This window comes from Pseudophryne corroboree, chromosome 4 (assembly GCF_028390025.1).
Source record: "Pseudophryne corroboree isolate aPseCor3 chromosome 4, aPseCor3.hap2, whole genome shotgun sequence".
NCBI classification, from domain to species: Eukaryota; Metazoa; Chordata; class Amphibia; order Anura; family Myobatrachidae; genus Pseudophryne; species Pseudophryne corroboree.
The window spans coordinates 354,361,657-354,380,974 of NC_086447.1; the positions used below are offsets into that span (position 1 = coordinate 354,361,657).

A 19,318-nucleotide genomic window follows, 5' to 3' on the forward strand; every position below is an offset into this window, starting at 1 on the left:
CATACAAGAAATAATTCTTCAATAACGTAATTTCAAGCAGTTTGAGACAAAAGGGGATATCTGGTCCCTCATAATCTGGTTGGGCATTCAAGAATAAATCAACTGCTGCTAAACCCCCCGCATGGGGGATGACCGTATATAAACTGTGCACATCAATTGTGCAGAGTAATGTATCGGTCGGCAGTACAGGTAAAGCCTCAAGACGTCTAAGCAAAGTACTGGTATCCAATAAATACCTAGGCATTCTCTGAATGTATGGCTGGAAAATGTAATCCAGAAAAATAGACACAGGCTGGAACAAAGACCCCCTGGCTGATATAATAGGTCGGCCAGGGGGCTTGTTCAACCTTTTGTGTATTTTTGGTGTAGTGTAGAGTAGTGGTACTACAGGATGTAGAGGAATAAGGGCGTCTTTCACATCTGATGGAATAAGTCCAGCAGAGATTGCAGTGTCTAAACACTCCGTAAGTTCTCTAGTGTATTGTCCCGTAGGGTCACTGGTCAGTCGGCGGTAGGTGTTGCCATCGCTGAGTTGACTTGATATCTCTTCCTTATAGTCCTCCAAATTTTGGATCCTCAGTCCCCGGGGGATTTTTTTAGATCTATAGTACTCACTTAGTGATAAGCAGTGGTAATAAAAGTCCGTTTCTCTGCGTTTGTATTTAAGCAAATTGCGGTAAATGCTTTCCAATGAGCAAGCCTCTGCTTGATCTTCCAGGGCTGCTTTGTATAGAATTTCTTCCGCTTCTGATTCTGAGTACATATGTATCACTCCCAGGGGACTTATTCGAGGCATGTACCCACTTATACCCTCCTCGTTGGGATTAACAGCTGTCATTTTAACCAATGGATCGGTGCACAGGACTCCAATGAAAGTGACTGTTGCTTTAAGGTACCACTGCTTATCACTAAGTGAGTACTATAGATCTAAAAAAATCCCCCGGGGACTGAGGATCACGAACTCACCTACAATAGGTAGGCATAACCCCACCTTCTGCAGAAAATGGGTGGGTATTATGAATCGCTGTTCCATGGATCTGATGTTATTAATTATACAGCAGAGTACCAAAGAAATGAATATACTTAAAGAGAAAATTATGACATTGGAAACTGCCCATAAAGTTGCGTTGGAAGCAGACACAGTTAATAACTGGTATGAGAAATTAAATAACCAGTTGCAAGTGTACAAAAGAGACTTAATCAAGTTCAAAGCTGATAAGAAAATGAAAGTGGATCAGGATTATGATAACAACAATTTGTATCGTTGGAATGACAACCAGCGTAATAATGGGAATAGGAAACCTTTCTTTCGCCGACACCAGGATAAACGACATCCAAAGGATTCATCCAATGATTATACCTCTACGGCCAGTGAATCAGATTCTTATGCCCAGTCATCTCAAGCCAGGGGCCCTTTAGGGGTGACTACAAGAACCAAGGAACGAGACGTTCTAGATGGAGATCCCACACCAGACGTGGCAAACAGTGGAGGAGGCAAAGGACGGGGAAGGGGCAGGGGCACAAAACCACCGAAGGCCAAATCAGCCTGATAATTAATCTTTCAGATTATGAGCTCAATGAAATTGAGCAACAGGTCCTGAGTAAGGGTCTGTCTTTTGTGCCATTATCCAAACCCCAACCGTTACAATGGAAAGTTGAAAAATACAAGCTCCACAGGACCCTCAAACTCAAGGAGTATTTTACAAAGTCAACAACCATAACCAAGACACAGAATGAGGAATCAAAGGTTAAGGTCCCAGAGAAATTAAAGAAATTGCTACCAAAGTCGACATTTGACCCACAGTCTTCTAATGCGTTAATACGTACATTTATGCGGTTAGTTGAGCAGGACTGTGATCCGCTGGTCAATCATCCCCCCTTAGTCTGTGACAACCTTACTAAAGGTCAAAGAGAAGCACTTAGCAAATTGGCAGCAAATAAAGATCTCATCTTTAGACCTGCAGATAAGGGGGCTGTCCTTGTGATCCAAAATTTGGAGGACTATAAGGAAGAGATATCAAGTCAACTCAGCGATGGCAACACCTACCGCCGACTGACCAGTGACCCTACGGGACAATACACTAGAGAACTTACGGAGTGTTTAGACACTGCAATCTCTGCTGGACTTATTCCATCAGATGTGAAAGACGTCCTTATTCCTCTACATCCTGTAGTACCACTACTCTACACTACACCAAAAATACACAAAAGGTTGAACAAGCCCCCTGGCCGACCTATTATATCTTTGTTCCAGCCTGTGTCTATTTTTCTGGATGACATTTTCCAGCCATACATTGAGAATGCCTAGGTATTTATTGGATACCAGTACTTTGCTTAGACGTCTTGAGGCTTTACCTGTACTGCCGACCAATACATTGCTCTGCACAATTGATGTGCAGAGTTTATATACAGTCATCCCCCATGCGGGGGGTTTAGCAGCAGTTGATTTATTCTTGAATGCCCAACCAGATTATGAGGGACCAGATATCCCCTTTTGTCTCAAACTGCTTGAAATGACGTTATTGAAGAATTATTTCTTGTATGACGGTAAATATTACCTGCAATGTCGGGGATGTGCGATGGGGTCCAGTGTGGCCCCATCGTACTACAATATTTACATGTTTGGGGTAGAAGAAGAGTTGTTTTTCGTTGATACAGAAATATCCCAGCATATTGTATTTTTTGGTAGGTATATAGATGACCTGCTGGTCATTTGGCGAGGCCCCAAAGAATTATTAATGACTACGATTGATAACCATAATGCCAAAGAGCACCCAATTAAACTTACTTATTCCATCGAACATAACACTATTCAATTCTTAGATGTACAAATATCTACAGCTAATAATAAGATTATCACTTCTCTCTATTCAAAGCCCACCGATAGAAATTACTTATTGCACTTTACAAGTAGTCATCCTTTGCCCCTCAAACGTGGGTTACCTTACTCACAGTTTCTGCGAGTGAAAAGGATTACGTCTGATCCAGTATTAGCTGCCAAGCAGATAGAAGAAATGTATCAGAAATTCTTAAACCGAGGATACAGTCCAACTTTATTAGATCAGGCCAAAAGTAAGGTTAAGGCACTTGACCGTTGCAAGTTGTTAAATGCACAAAAAGAAAAAAATCAACAAAGTGTTATTCCATGGGTGAATAATTTCAATTCAGCCAGCCGCTCCATTGGGGGGTCTGTTAAAAACATTGGCACCTGATCCAGTCTGATCCAGAGTTACAGTTGCAGCATACTAGGTTAATGCCCAGTTATAAAAGCGCAAAAAATTTGCGTGATATTCTGGTTAAATCAGATGTCTATAATCCAGTACAGCAGCTATCGTTTTTTGGAGGTAGGAAAGGCTGTTACAAATGCACTTGTACTACCTGCCAGTATTTAATCTCTGGCAGTACGTTCCAACACCCACATACTGGCAGGACATATCACATTAGACATCGGCTTATGTGTAGCTCGAGGTATGTGGTTTACCAATTAATTTGCCCCTGTGGGCTGTCATACATAGGTAAAACGGAGAGATCTTTCAAGGAACGTATGACAGCCCACAGGTCTGCAATCAAAGCAGCCATAGCCACTGGTAAAAGTGATCAACCAGTGGCTAGACATTTTGCCACTGCACGGCACCCCCTAGCATCCCTGAAATACAGGATGATAGATCAGGTCCAGCCGTCGCTTAGAGGGGGCAATAGAGGGCTCAAACTGTTGAGATTAGAGACTCAGTGGATACAGCGTTTGGACACAGTGTCCCCGCGGGGCCTTAATGAGCAATTAGGATTGAACTGCTTCTTGTCAATTTAGGGTATAGATTCTTTGTATTCTTGTGTAATTATGGGTACTTTAGTGGTATAATTACTTAATGTACTCTATAAGTATTCATTTATTTTAGGCCTCTTGTTATTGATATTTGCTTACATATAAAATGTATATGTGCATGTATTCTAAGGACACATGTTTCTATGATGATGAATTTTATTTTGTGCAGATACCGATGTTTGTTGATGTGTTGTTATGGTGATGGGAGCACAATGATGACGTTGGTTTTACCCACGTCAGCGTCACTGGGCGGGCCTCAATCCCGGTTCCGGATTCATGGCGCCATGCACGGAGGTGTTACTGCTATTTAGGTGAGTGTTCTCTCTTTTGTTGTTTGTAAGCCTGAGGAAAATGCTTAAAGCATTGAAACGTTGCTAACTTCTTGCTGTCTAAAGTCTGCTGATTGAAAGTCGCCGTGAGTGCCGCACAAACCTGCCTATTTATAGAAACTTCCACATGCGGGCACCCGGTGCGTTATTAGGAGCTAATGGGAGAGCCGGCACCTGCTGAAAAATTATATATATATATATATATATATATATTGCAGCAGAGGAGAGAAGGGAATCCTGCTTGCTGAAGAGCAGGCTCAGCCTCCTCGTCCATGATAAGCTTCTACTCAGGGCTGCCCAAGCCAAATTATTCTGGTTTGCGAATATATACTTTTCTATAAAAAATGCACCCCTTAGTGGAATATATAGGGGCATGACCACAGAATAGTACCTATTCACATTACACATTGTACCAGGGGCACACTGACACACACACACACATTGTACAAGGTCCAGGGGCACACTGACACACACACACACACACACACACACACATTGTACAGGGTCCAGGGGCACACTGACACACACATTGTACGTGGTCCAGGGGCACACTGACACACACACACACACACACACACACACACACATTGTACAGGGTCCAGGGGCACACTGACACACACACACACACACATTGTACAGGGTCCAGGGGCACACTGACACACACACACTGTACAGGGTCCAGGGGCACACTGACACACACACACATTGTAAAGGGTCCAGGGACACACTGACACACACACACATTGTAAAGGGTCCAGGGACACACTGACACATCACACACACACACACACACACACACACACATTGTACAGGGTCCTGGGGCACACTAACACACACACACACACACACACACACACACACACACACACTGTACAGGGTCCAGGGGCACACTGACACACATTGAACAGGCAGGGTCCAGGGGCTCACTGACAGACACACACACACACACACACACACACATTGTACAGGGTCCAGGGGCACACTGACACACACACACACACACACACACACTCACACACACTGTACAGGGTCCAGGGGCACACTGACACACACACACACACACACACACACACATTGTACAGGGTCCAGGGGCACACTGACACACACACACTGTACTGTGCTTTACCTAATGGGACGGCTGCCGAGAGACACCTCCACACACACCCTGATGTACAGTAGCTGAGCGGCGCATCCCGGCTCTGGGAAGGGGGATCTACAGCAGTAGAGCTCAGCGACCGGCCGCCAAGACTGCCTGTACAGCAGCAGCTCCTCCTGCTCCCCGCGCACCACACACAGGCATGTAGAGGATCTGGAGCTCTGTAGTAAAGCAGCATAACTAACTTCGTGTAGGGGCAGCGGCGGGTCCCGGGCCCCTGTGACAGCCTGGGCCCCATAGCAGCCGCATCCCCTGCACCTGTGGTAGCTACGCCACTGGGCCCCTTCATTTCCTAATTTTGGGATAGCTATCCTGCACTCCGGGGAAATAAATAATCCTCCTGTATCCCACCCACTTCTCATAGCTTGTTACATGCTAATTGTGCATCCTTCATGGACTGGCAACATTCGCGCCAAAATCAAACATTTGAAAACCCCATCCACAAATCCTGCATTTACCCCAGCTGTCCTAAAAAAAGTGTAATGATGTGAATCACCATGACCCCACACCTGGACCTCTCCCTCTTGAAAGTAATCATTAAAATGTAGACAAGCATAGGAATCACACATTGGGGGTAATTCAGAGTTGATCGCAGCAGCAAATTTGTTAGCAGTTTGGAAAAACCATGGCCCTCATTCCGAGTTGTTCGCTCGCAAGCTGCTTTTAGCAGCATTGCACACGATAAGCCGCCGCCTACTGGGAGTGAATCTTAGCTTAGCAGAATTGCGAACGAAAGATTCTCAAAATTGCGAATAGAAATTTCTTTGCAGTTTCTGAGTAGCTCGACACTTACTCTGCCACTGCGATCAGTTCAGTGCTTGTCGTTCCTGGTTTGACGTCACAAACACACCCAGCGTTCGCCCAGACACTCCCCCGTTTCTCCAGCCACTCCCGCGTTTTTTCCAGAAACGGCAGCGTTTTTTCACACACACCCATAAAACGGTCAGTTTCCGCCCAGAAACACCCACTTCCTGTCAATCACACTCCGATCACCAGAACGAAGAAAAACCTTGTAATGCCGTGAGTAAAATACCACACTTCTTAGCAAATTTACTTGACGCAGCCGCAGTGCGAACATTGCGCATGCGCAGTTAGCGGAAAATCGCACCGATGCAAAGAAAAATAACGAGCGAACAACTCGGAATGAGGGCCCATGTGCACTGCAGGTGGGGCAGATATAACATGTGCAGAGAGAGTTAGATTTGGGTCGGTTATTTTGTTTCTGTGCAGGGTAAATACTGGCTGCTTTATTTTACACTGCAATTTAGATTACAGTTTGAACACACTCCACCCAAATCTAACTCTCTCTGCACATGTTACATCTGCCCCCCCCCCCCCCCCCCTGCAGTGCACATGGTTTTGCCCAACTGCTAACAAATTTGCTGCTGCGAACAACTCTGAATTACTTCCATTAGCTCTTCTCCCTCCTTTTGCAAAGAGGCAAACATTACAGGACTGTGGCCCTTTATGAACAACTGCTGTGTACTCTTTTCCTATGGGTAAGGTATTTCCTAGAACATCATAGTGAAATATATTGTGATATTTGGCAATAAGTGGATGAAAAAGAGGATACCGCTCAAAGTTGATTATAGAAATATCCACACCAGTCATGAATTTCCATAAATAATTATACATTTTTATTCTTTCAGATCTGCTTTGCTTATTGATCGTAGTACAAGTAGCAATCCATGTATTTCTCCTTTTTGTTGATATTAAAGCTATGTACACTGCTTTGGAGGTATAGTATTTTACTTTACATACTCACCTTATTAAAACATTGTTGATAAGATACAGTATTCACCATCATAATTACTTTACAGGAAGTTTATTTTGCAATAGTTTAATAAATAAATAAAATAATTATAATAATACTAAAAAACATCCTAGTAGGCGGTTTTGCAAACCTGTAAGTTTTTGACGTTTTTATGTACGATTAGTAATTAAATTCAAAACCGCACTATTTTAAAGCGCCAGTTCTGAAACCGTATTTCTAATTCTTACATATAAGAGGTATACAAACCCCCCCATATATTAAATGGTGATTTGTAAATCACATGGCAATTGTCACTTTTTATTAAAGAAAATAAAGGTGGTTCACACAAATGAAGTTACATTTTAGACAAGCCCAGTAATATTTAGTAGCGCGCATAGGGGGTCATTCAGATCTGATCGCTAGGCAGCGATTTTTGAAGTCCTACGATTAGATAGTCGCTGCCTACAGGGGGAGTGTATTTTGGCTGTGGAAGTGTGCGATCGCATGTGTAGCAGAGCTCCACAATCTGATTTTGTTCAGTCTGTTCCACTGCGATCACATCAGGCTGATCGGGACCGGTTTTGACGTCAGACACCCTCCCTGAAAACGCTTGGGCACGCCTGCATTTTTCCGGACACTCCCTGAAAACAGTCAGTTGCCACCCACAAATGGCCTCTTCCTGTCAATGTCCTTGCAAACGCCTGTGCAAATTGATCCTTCACACAATCCCATCGCAGGGCACCGATGCCTGTTGCAGCCGTGCGGTGCACTAGCACTGTGCAGTACATACACATGCGCAGTTCGGATCTGATCACTCGCTGGGTGAAAACGCACAGCAGCGATCAGATCTGAATGACCCCCATAGACCTCTAGATGGGGCCCAAAGAAATGATCAGGCCCCTGCAACTAGAGATGAAAAGCACAATGATGAGTAGAACTGGTTCCTCCTTGTACTGTAACTCTGGCCAATGGGTTCCAAATAAAAAACAAATATAGTGCAAGCATAGGTGGCACTGCAAGTGCCAGCATGCACTGACAGCTCATGAACAGGGATCACAGTTAATTATATAAAGGGGCGCTACTTACAGTATTATTACTTTATATAAAAGGGGTACTGTTCATTAATTTGGTATAGTCTATAAAGGGAGAACTGTTCATAAATAAATAATAGTTAACCTCAATTTTAAATTTATTTCAACCTGAACAGCAACACCTCCTTGGAAAATGGAAAACAGTACAGCTTGTGATCATTTCTGAGTAGGGTGTGTGGCTTCCTGAGTAGGTGGTATGGCCTCACAGAAGTTCCCCACTGACATCACTACAGGGGGCATGGTCTCATGGGAAGCCCCCGATTTTCTCACTCCAGTGGTGTGCCTGGCATCCCCAGAGATGTTGAGCTGCCCCTGGAGACTCTGGCTGCACTGCTGGCTCCTTCTCAGTGAAGTGCTGCAGGATAATGTCACACTGGAACACCCGGCTCCAGTCACTGCATAGGAGGTGGCATTTTGGCGTCATCCCCTAGAAGTGTGGCCCACCCTACCCTTGTGGCGCCTCTACTGCAATTTTCACTATTGTCGGGTTCAGTATGATCTCCTGATGGATGGGATGCTGGTGGTCAGTATACCGACAGCAGCATCCCATCCATCATAATCCCAACAGCCCCCAGCAAGCCACCTAACCCTCATCTTTTCCCTACCCTAACCTTACCCTTGTGGGTGCATAACCCTAACCCTCCCTGCTAGGTGCCTAACCCTAACCCACCCTTCCCTGCTACCTAAACCTAACCCCCCCTGCTGGGTGCATAACCCTAACCTCCCTCCCCTACTGCCTAAACCATTTCTTTAAAAAAAATAATTCCCTAACATATTTTATGAAAGAAATGCTTACTGTATTTACTGTTTTGTTTGTTTTAATCATGTAGCTGGCGTGTACCCCATATTACTGGAGAGGGAACATCTTCATTATGGTGCTAGTTCTGTTCATTGCATCTTATGTGGCAGAGGTAAATATATTTCTTACAGTGGTGTATTTTGCTAAGAGCAAGCAAATAAAAATAGGATTTTTATAACATCTGTAAAACCTTTTCTCGTAGTCCGTAGAGGATACTGGGGTCCACATTAGTACCACGGGGTATAAACGGGTCCACTAGGAGTCTTGTGCACTTTAAGAAATTAATAGTGTGGGCTGGCTCCTCCCTCTATGTCCCTCCTACCAGACTCAGTCTACAAACTGTGCCCAAGGAGACGGACATACCTCGAGAGAAGGCTTTAACAGAATAGTGGTGAGATACAAACTAGCACACACCAAACAAGAGAAAAGCCATGCAAACAAAACATGAACAGGAATAGAAACAGCTGAACCCATAACAATACTTAAGTAACAGTGCAGGAAACATGAAGCACTGGGTGGGCGCCCAGTATCCTCTACGGACTACGAGAAAAGGATTTACCGGTAGGTAATTAAAATCCTTTTTTCTCTTATGTCCTAGAGGATACTGGGGTTCACATTAGTATCATGGGGATGTACCAAAGCTCCCAAACCGGGTGGGAGAGTGCTGAGGTTCCTGCAGAACTGATCGACCAAACTGAAGGTCCTTGGAGTCCAAAGTATCGAACCTGTAGAACTTAGCAAACGTGTTCGAACCTGACCAAGTAGCTGCTCGGCAGAGCTGTAAAGCCATGACACCCCGGGCAGCCGCCCAGGAAGAACCCACCGACCTAGTAGAGTGGACCTGTACTTTAGGAACGGGCAATCCTGCCGATGAATACGCTTGCTGGATAGTAAGCCTGATCCATCGAGCAATAGACTGCTTTACACCCAATTTTCTTGGGATTATAGAGAACAAACAGTGAGTCAGATTTTCTGTGACAAGCTGTCCGCTTCACATAAATCTTCAAAGCCCTCACAACATCCAGGGGCTTTGAGATAGAGTAGGTGTCGATAACCACCAGAACCACAATAGGTTGGTTGATATGAAACGCAGACACCACCTTTGGAAGAAATTGCTGACAAATTCGGAGTTCAGCCCTATCTTCATGAAAAATCAAGTAGGGGCTCTTGTGAGACAACATCCCCAATTCCGACATGTTTTGCTGAAGCTAAGGCCAACAGTGTGACGGTCATCCACATAAGAAACTTTAAGTCAACCTCCTGTAAAGGTTCAAACCATTCAGATTGCAGAAATTGCAACACCATGTTGAGATCCCAAGGGCGGTTGGATGTGGAAAACTCCTTTTAAGAACGTCTGAACCTCAGGTAGAGAAGCCAATTGTTTCTGGAAGAAAATGGATAAGGCCGAAATCTGGACTTTTATGGAGCCCGCATCCACACCTGACTGCAGAAAAAGCAGAAAATGTCCCAGGTGAAATTCCTTTGCAGGAAATTTCCTGAGTTCACACCAAGAAAAATATTTTCTCCATATCAGGTAATAATGTCTCCACGTTACCCCCTTCCTAGCCTGGATCAAGGTAGGAATAACCTTGTCCGGAATGCCTTTCCGGGCTATAATTTGACGCTCAACTTCCATGCCGTCAAACGAAGCCGCAGTAAGTCTTGATAGACAAACGACCCTTGTTGCAGAAGGTCCTCTCAAAGAGGTAGAGGCCACGGATCTTCTAGGAGAATCTCCAGTAGACCTGCATGCCAAGCCCTTCTTGGCCAATCTGGGGCAACGAGCATTGCCTGAACCCTCTCCCTTTTTATTCTTTTGAGAATTTTTGGAATCAATGGAAGTGGTGGAAACACGTGCATCCTCTGATAGACCCACTGCTTGTGGGTCTCTCGACCTGGAACAATACCGCTTGATTTTCTTGTTGAGACGAGAGGCCATCATGTCGATTTGTGGAATTCCCCACTGACGTGTTAAGCACCCGATGGGCCCACTCTAGTGGATGGAGATAGTGTCTGCTGAGGAAGTCTGCTTCCCAGTTGTCCACTCCCGGAATGAAGATTGCAGACAATGCCAATGCGTGTCTTTCCGTCCACAGGAGAAGTCTTGTTAACTCCGACATTGCTGCTCTTCCTTCTGCCTTGTCGGTTTATGTAGGTTACTGCCGTCACATTGTCCGACTGAACCTGAATGGCTTGATCTTGAAGAAGATGTGAAGCCTGCAGAAGGGCGTTGCCCTTACTTCCAGAATGTTGATTGGAAGAGTGGCTTCCTGACTTGTCCTTGGAACTGTTCCCCCCGGGTGACAGCTCCCCAACCTCTGAGGCTTGCATCTGTGGTTAGAAGAATCCAATTTTGAATCCCGAACCTTCGGCCTTCCGTCAGGTGGGAAGTATGAAGCCACCACAGCGGAGAAATTCTGGGACTTGGTGACAGACGTATCCTCCGGTGCATGTGTAGATGCGATCTGGACCATTTGTCTAACAGACCCAGCTGGAAGGGCATTGCGTGGAACCTTCCGTACTGCAGCGCTTCGTAAGCCGCCACCATCTTCCCCAGAAGACGAATGCACAGATGCACCGATATCCAGGGTGGTTTTAGAACCTCCCGTACCGTCAACTGGATTACCAATGCCTTTTCCAGTGGAAGGAAAACTCTCATTGCTTCCGTGTCCAGTATCATTCTCAGAAACAGAAGTTTTCTTGTTGGTTCCAGGTGAGATTTTGATAGGTTCAGAATCCACCTGTGATCCTGGAGCAGTCGAGTCGAGATTGCAATGCTGTCCAGCAACTTCTCCCTGAATAATGCTTTTATCAGCAGGTCGTCCAGGTACGGAATTATGTTCACTCCCTGCCTGTGGAGGAGGAACATCATCTCCGCCATGACCTTTGTGAACACCCGTGGTGCCGTTGAGAGGCCAAAAGGCAGGGCCTAGAACTGGTAGTGACAGTCCTGTAATGCAAACCTTAGATAAACCTGATGAGGCGGCCAGATTGGGATGTGAAGGTAAGCATCCTTGATATCCAGAGACACTAAGAATTCCCCTTCCTCTAGACCTGAGATCACCGTTCTTAGAGACTCCATCTTGAATTTGAAGACCCGCAAATACGAGTTCAGTGATTTGAGGTTTAAAATGGGTCTTACCGAACCATCCGGATCGGAACCACAAACAGATTGGAATAGTAATCTTTGTTCTGTAAATGAGGTGGAACTAGAACAATGACCTGAGTCTGTACCAGTTTTTGTATTGCTGCCTGTAAGGTTATACTTGCTTCTTCAGAAGCTGGTAAGCCTGATTTGAAGAATCTGTGAGGTGGGAGTTCCTGAAACTCCAATCTGTAACCCTAGGTGACAAGATCTGTGACCCAGGGATCCAGGCCTGATGTTGCCCATATCTTAAGCAGGCTCCCACCTGCCTGTCTTCCAGGAAGTGCGGTCCACCGTCATGCTGAACGCTTTGAGGAAGCATTGCCGGAGGTCTGTTCCTGCGAACCTGCAGTTGCAGGTTTTCTGGGTTTACTTCTATTACCTTTGAAGGTAGTAGAATTACCTTTGGATTTACCCTTGAATTTTGTAGTCCGTGTAGGTTTTCCTAGCTGGGGGTGCTGCAGAAGGAAGGTATGTAGACTTACCCACCGTAGCTTTGGATATCCACGTATCCAGATCATCTCCAAACAGGGCTTCACCTGTGAAAGGTAGGCTTTCTACACCCTTCCTGGAATCTGCATCCGCATTCCACTGACGTAGCCATAAGCCCCTACGTGCTGAGATGGCCATGGCCGTGGAGCGTGCGTGAAGTAAGCCTATCTCTTTTAGGGCCTTGACCATAAAATTAGCTGAGTCCTGTATGTACAGAGATTTGAGAGTGGTCTCAATCTTGTAGTCAGCCGTGACCTTTAAGGAGGCTGCACCTGGTAATGGTAAGATTATCTTACGGGACAACCTAGAAATTGAGGCATCAACAATTGGTGGGACTTCCCACCTTTTCCTGTCATCCTGCAGAAAAGGGAAAGATGCTATTAACCTTTTAGGGATTTGAAACTTCTTGTCAGGAGTGAGCCAAGTTTCTTCAAATAGAGAATTTAACTCTTTAGATGCAGGGAAGGTAGCTGAGGATATCTTTTTTACATTGAAATGAGATTCCTCTGTGTCCTCCTTCACTGTATCAGGAATGTGTAGGACCTCCCTAATAGCCTCTATTAGGGCCTGTATTCCCTGTGATAGAACTGCATTCACCCCCCCACCCCACCCACCCACCCACCTAAATCCACATCACCGTTATCTGCATCAGTGTCATCATCGGTATCAGTATGCATGATTTGTGCTAGCGTACGCTTTTGTGGACCAATGGCAGGTGTCTGAGACGCTGGGATGGGCACTGAATCTCTATTCATCACGTCATCCATAGACTGTCTTAAGTATTGCATCTCTTTCTCAGTTTGGGATAATTTATAAGAATTGTGTGATATCATTCCCTTTAGTGAGTCTAGCCACACCGGTTCTGACCCACTAGCCTGAGAAGGTCTACTATTCTGGGTACACTGTAGTGATCCCCCTGAGGATGATAAGCACTCTGCAGTGCAGGACACACACTCTTTTGACATGGTAACAAGTACAATTACAAGCACATAGTAGAGTAGAGGTTAAAACACAGGTAACCCACACAGAGCACTCTAGGGAGAGACAGAGTATGATGGAGCCAGCCACACTGTGCCCCTATGGCCACTATAAGATTTTAGCTGGGTCGCAAACTAAGTCCCTTAGGGGCTTAGTATACAGTATTGCTCCCCCCCCACACCCCCTTTGCTATAACCCCCTGGTACCGCTGAGGTAAACTGGAGTCTTGAAGGAAGAGCTGCGCTGTCCCTGTGAGACTGTTCAGTGAGATCTGCAGAGGGAAAATGGTGCTGGTGAGCTGCTGGATCCACTCATAGTGAAGCCCCGCCCCCTTAATGGCGTGCGGTCTTCCCGGTTTTTTATACTGGCCTGAGGTAATTTTAGCTGCTTACCAGTGGGATAAAACCCCTGTAAGCGGTAGCGCCAGTGTGGGTAGTAAATTTGACTTCAGCTCGCCCCTTACGCAGAGACACACCGAAGCATGTCACTGAAGTCTGGAGCCGCAGCCTCGTCGCTGCGCTCCTATCCCTATGCCGCCATTACCACCGGTGACCCACTAACCGGGATTCCAGTATCCTACTCACCACTCTTCTATCTTCTGGCTCTGTTAGGGGTGGCGGCGTGCTGTGGGAGGGTACGCTCGCCGTGGTGAGGCTTGCGAATGACTCCCTCAGGAGCTCAGTGTCCTGTCAGCGGAGAAACGGGACTATTCATTCTTTAGGAAGTTGGGCCATTCTCCCCACTAAGTCCCACGAAGCAGGCATGCTGGTGCCACCCAGCACTGCCTGTAAAATAACAAACAGAAAATAAATGCAGAAAACTCTTTAGGAGCTTCCCTAAGCGTAAGCGGCTCCTCCAGGCACATTTTCTAAGCTGAGTCTGGTAGGAGGGACATAGAGGGAGGAACCAGTCCACACTATTAATTTCTTAAAGTGCCCAAGGCTCCTAGTGGACCCATCTGTACCACGTGGTACTAATGTGGACCCCAGTACCCTCTAAGACGTAAGAGAAAACTTGCATCACATACTGTGATATTAACTAAAAAGGCACAATAAATGACCAGGCACTAATATACAAAATTGAAGAAATAAGAAATGTGTAATAATTTACAGACACCAAAACAGATGCCTCCAGATTTAATTCTCTAAGGGGTGAATTTACTAAAGCTTCTAAAACAGAGAATTATTGGTGTTGACCATAGCAACCAATCAGTTGCTGTCTATCATTTTCTAAAAGGCAATAGAGAAAAGATAGACAGCATCTGATTGGTTGCTAAGGGTAACATCACCAATTCTCTGTTTTAGAAGCTTTAGTAAATTTACCCCCAAGACTGGATTACTTTTTTGTGTTGGCAGAAATTGCCTAGTTTTTTCAGTCATTTATAAGCATATATGAAATGTAGAGTAAGGGGTTTATTTACTAAGCGGTGGCTTGTAAAAGCTGATGCTTACCTGCTTGTTTAAGCCCAAAATGTAAAAGGTAATTACCTTTTTAATTTATAGATTTAAACACATTGGGACGCGGCAGAATTTACATATGGCCACTTAGTAAATAAACCATTAAACGTGAGCAGTGATAAATATATTATCCTGCAAAGTTTATTTACTATTATACCTGTATCTTTTATTACAGGAAGGGTTCATTGAAAATAGAAAACTCTGGCTCTGGTTCAAGAGAATATTTAACTACAAGTCGAAAAGTCAGTACAGAAAATTGCAAAGGGGATTACAGCAAGAGCCAGACTGGCCTCCTCAGAACAGAACAGACTATGCAATGCATCCTGTTACTGTAAAGGATTGTGATGCTGTTGTGTACTGTAACCCAGCTTACTGTACACCTCCGCATAATGTAAAAGAATATCCATCAGATCAGATGTGTGTAACCATATTGTGATTGCAGAATAGTTGTCAAATAGAAAACTGTTGGATTTGATGTGAATTTTGCAGCAACCTTTATGCAATTGTGATTAATCCTGTTATTCAGCAACATAATCGCATCCTTTTATTCATTGTAATAATATCAGAAAGACTCTTTGAGTCCCATTCAATAGACTTGTTATCAACTCTAATATTAATATGCCATAACCTTCCTTGCCCAATGTCATTATTTTATGTTAGGCTACTGACAGAGTCATAGAGTGAAACACACACACACACACACACACACACACACTCACTCCCACAGAAAAATCATGAGGCATGAATTGCTGGGAGCTGAGAAGTTATTTTTCTTCTTAGTACCAAAGAAAATTGGCTTCTAACAGGTAGATAATCTATAACCAAGGTTATACTATAAAAGAAGCCATTGTTTACCAACAGTGTCATTACACCCTTCAATAAACATACATATAGTAAGGGTACAAAGATAGGTGCTTTTAAATGTCCATTACAAGTAGAGATGAGCGGGTTCGGTTCCCTGAGATCCGCCGCCCCCCCTCCCCTTCCTTCCCAGACATCCCATTCAGGACTTCCCGCCGGACACAGAAACCAGAATGAGGCAAAACATCATCATCCTGCTGTCAGAATCTCGAGAGTTTTGGATCTTGGGGAGTGAGGAAGATAGACCTCTGTCTCTCTCTGGCGGCGGGTGGGATTAGTGTGTGCTCTGTAGCAGTGCTGCTGCAGTCACTGTGGTGTACCTGTGCTGTGTTAGGGGTGCTGTCACTGGCTGTCACCGGTGTTTCATGTACTGCAGCTGTACATGGGTGTTGCTGTCCTGGCTGTCACTGTGTTGTGCAGGGTCACTGTCCTCCTGTATGCTGGAAAATATAGGGGTGCTGCTGGCCCTGTATGATGTAAAAATTCAGGGGTGCAGTTGTTAAAAATGAAAAGCACATTGCTACTGTATGCTTTAAAATATAGGGGTGCTGCTGGCCCTGTATGTTGTAAAACTTCAGAGGTGCAGTTGTTAAAAATTAAAAGCACACTGTATGCTGTAAAACATTGGGGTACTTCTGGCCCTGTATGCTATTAAAATTCAAGGGTGCAGTTGTTAAGAATTAAAAGCACACAGATGTATGCTGTAAAATATAGGGGTGTTGCTGTTCAAAAACATTACACTGGCCCTGTATGTTGTAAAAATTTAGGGGTGCAGTTATTAAAAATTAAAAGCACACTGCTGTATGCAGTAAAATATATGGGTGTTGCAATTCAAATAACATTACACTGGTCCTGTATGCTATAAAAAATTTAGGGATGCAGTTGTTAAAAATGAAAAGCACACTGCTGTATGCTGTAAAATATAGGTGTGTTGCTGTTCAAATAACATTACACTGGCCCTGTATGCTATAAAAATTCAGGGGTGCACTGAAAATCAATGTACACTGGCCCTGTTTTGTATGCTGTAATTATTCTAGGTTGCAGTGAAAACCAATGTATGCTGGCCCTGTTTTACATGCTGTAATTATTCTAGGGTGCAGTGAAAATCAATGTACACTGGCCCTGTCTTGTATGCTGTAATCAATCTAGGGTGCAGTGAAAATCAATGTACACTGGCCCTGTCTTGTATGCTGTAATCAATCTAGGGTGCAGTGAAAATCAATGTACAATGGACCTGTCTTGTATGCAGTAATTATTCTAGGGTGCAGTGGAAATCAATGTACACTGGACCTGTCTTGTATGCAGTAATTATTCTAGGGTGCAGTGAAAATCAATGAACACTGGCCCTGTCTTGTATGCTGTAAAACTACAGGGTTGTTGTGAAAATTCAGAGGTGCTGGCACTGTCTGCAGTTGTGATGTGTAGGCCTGACCTTCACAACACTGTATGGGAAGAGGAGGCTCCTACCACCAGTTGCACGCCCCCTGCAAGTGCTTGGTGGAGCACCGCCAGTCCAGTTGCTGATATGGAGATTGAAGATGTTATTGTAGAAGTACACCAGGATGAGGAGGATATGGGTGTAGCTGGTGCTGCGGAGGCAGATGACGATGAGGCTAGTTTTGCTTGCTTAGATAGGCAAAACTAGTTGATTGTAGAGCACCACAACACGTCTGTCTTCGGACACCTGATGCTTTTTTCTCTCTCTTGTGCACAGGTTTAAAGTAAGTTGTGGTGATTCCCAACTGTTGTTCATTTGTGACTTTGGAGCAATTTATGGACTTTTAATAAGTTTTATCCGATACAAAGTTCTTAAAGGACATTCAAGATTTTGGACATATTACATCCTATACTTATTTGGATACAATTATTTGGCATTGAAAAATCTATTGCCATATACCTTATAGGTGAATAATTCGCTGAGGCGTTTCACCTACCCTATGTTATATGTTGTTTTGTCTATATGTAGTATACCGGTATTAGGAATCACTGTTTTATATGCCTTACATTTAGACTTATATATGGAATCAATGAATTTTATGTTTAAGCTCTTAATACATTTATAGTGCAAGTGTAACACCTGATTCTTTAGCGCTTGGAGGTTATTTTTCTTTTGTTTATTGAATTGTTATTGGGAAACGTGGATTCCCTTCTTACTCCCATAGCAGCTTACTTATCAGGTTAGTGAGAAACGCAGTCCTTTAGTTTAGTTTTTCATAATAGCGTAAGCAGTCCACTGACACCTAAATTATGTGGTTTTGTTTTAATATTATTTTCTCTGTGAGGATGAGGATGTAAACACTGAAGGGGGAGGGGGGGGATCTGAGGATGAGGATGACATCTTGCCACTGTAGAGTCAGTTTGTGCAAGGAGAGATTAATTGCTTCTTTTTTGGTGGGGACCCAAACAAACCAATCATTTCAGCCACAGTCGCGTGGCAGACCCTGACGCTGAAATGATTGGTTTGTTAAAGTGTGCATGTCCTGTTTATACAACATAAGGGTGGGAGGGCCCAAAGACAATTCCATCTTGCACATCTTTTTCTTCTTTGCTTTATGTGCTCTTTGGGGTCTAGTTTTTAAAACTACCATCCTGCCTGACACTGCAGTTCCACTCCTACATGGGCCAGGTGTTTGTGCCGCCCACTTGGGTCACTTAGCTTAGTCATCCAGCTACCTCATTGCACATCTTTTTCTTCTTTGCATTATGTGCTTTTTGGGGCCTAGTATTTAAAAGTGCCATCCTGTCTGACACTGCAGCACCATTCCTAGATGGGCTAGGTGTTTGTGATGCCCACTTGGGTGGCTTAGCTTAGTCATCCAGCGACCTTGGTGCAACCTTTTGGCCTAAAAACAATATTCTGGAGTGTGAGGTGTTCAGAATAGACTGGAAAGGAGGGGAAATTAATGTTACTGAGGTTAATAATACCGTAAAATCAAAATTACCCCCAATTTCTGTGATTTTAGCTGTTTTTATGTTTTTTTTAAAAAATCATCCAGATCCAAAAGCAAAACCAAAAGCCGAAAGGGTGGTTTTGGCAAAACCAATCCAGATCCAAAATACGAGCAGGGATCCAGATCCAAAACTAGAACACAAAACCCAAAAAGTGCCCGTTGCACATCTCTAATCACAAGGGAGGGGAAAATTGTCACAAAAGATCATCCACCAATTTCTTGTAGTCTGTAAACACTCTAACTGTATATTAGTAACTAAAAGAAGCCAGGTGGTATATCGTCAAGATAAATAAACCCAGTGTGGGATGAATATGGATGGTGTAACAGTGTGATACCCCCTTGGTGATGTAGAGCACTGTTAACTTGAGTTATGGTGTTCTTGTATCTCACCTTGTAAGGGGGGTCATTCCGAGTTGTCGCTAGCTGTTTTCGTTCACAGCGCAGCGTTTAGGCAAAAAAGCAGCACTTCTGCGCATGCATATG

At 44.3% G+C, this 19,318-nt stretch overlaps 1 protein-coding gene across 1 annotated transcript in view; it reads left to right on the top strand.

The window, feature by feature from the left end:
- Positions 1 to 15,542, top strand: part of LOC134910908 (probable cation-transporting ATPase 13A4) — a 177,476-nt gene extending 161,934 nt beyond the window's left edge. The window contains exons 28-30 of the mRNA XM_063919294.1: positions 6,958 to 7,046; positions 8,983 to 9,063; positions 15,199 to 15,542. Coding sequence (XP_063775364.1) covers positions 6,958 to 7,046; positions 8,983 to 9,063; positions 15,199 to 15,459 — 431 coding nt within the window. The 3' untranslated portion in view covers positions 15,460 to 15,542. The remainder of the gene's footprint in view (positions 1 to 6,957; positions 7,047 to 8,982; positions 9,064 to 15,198) is intronic.
- The last annotated feature ends 3,776 nt before the right edge of the window (positions 15,543 to 19,318 follow it).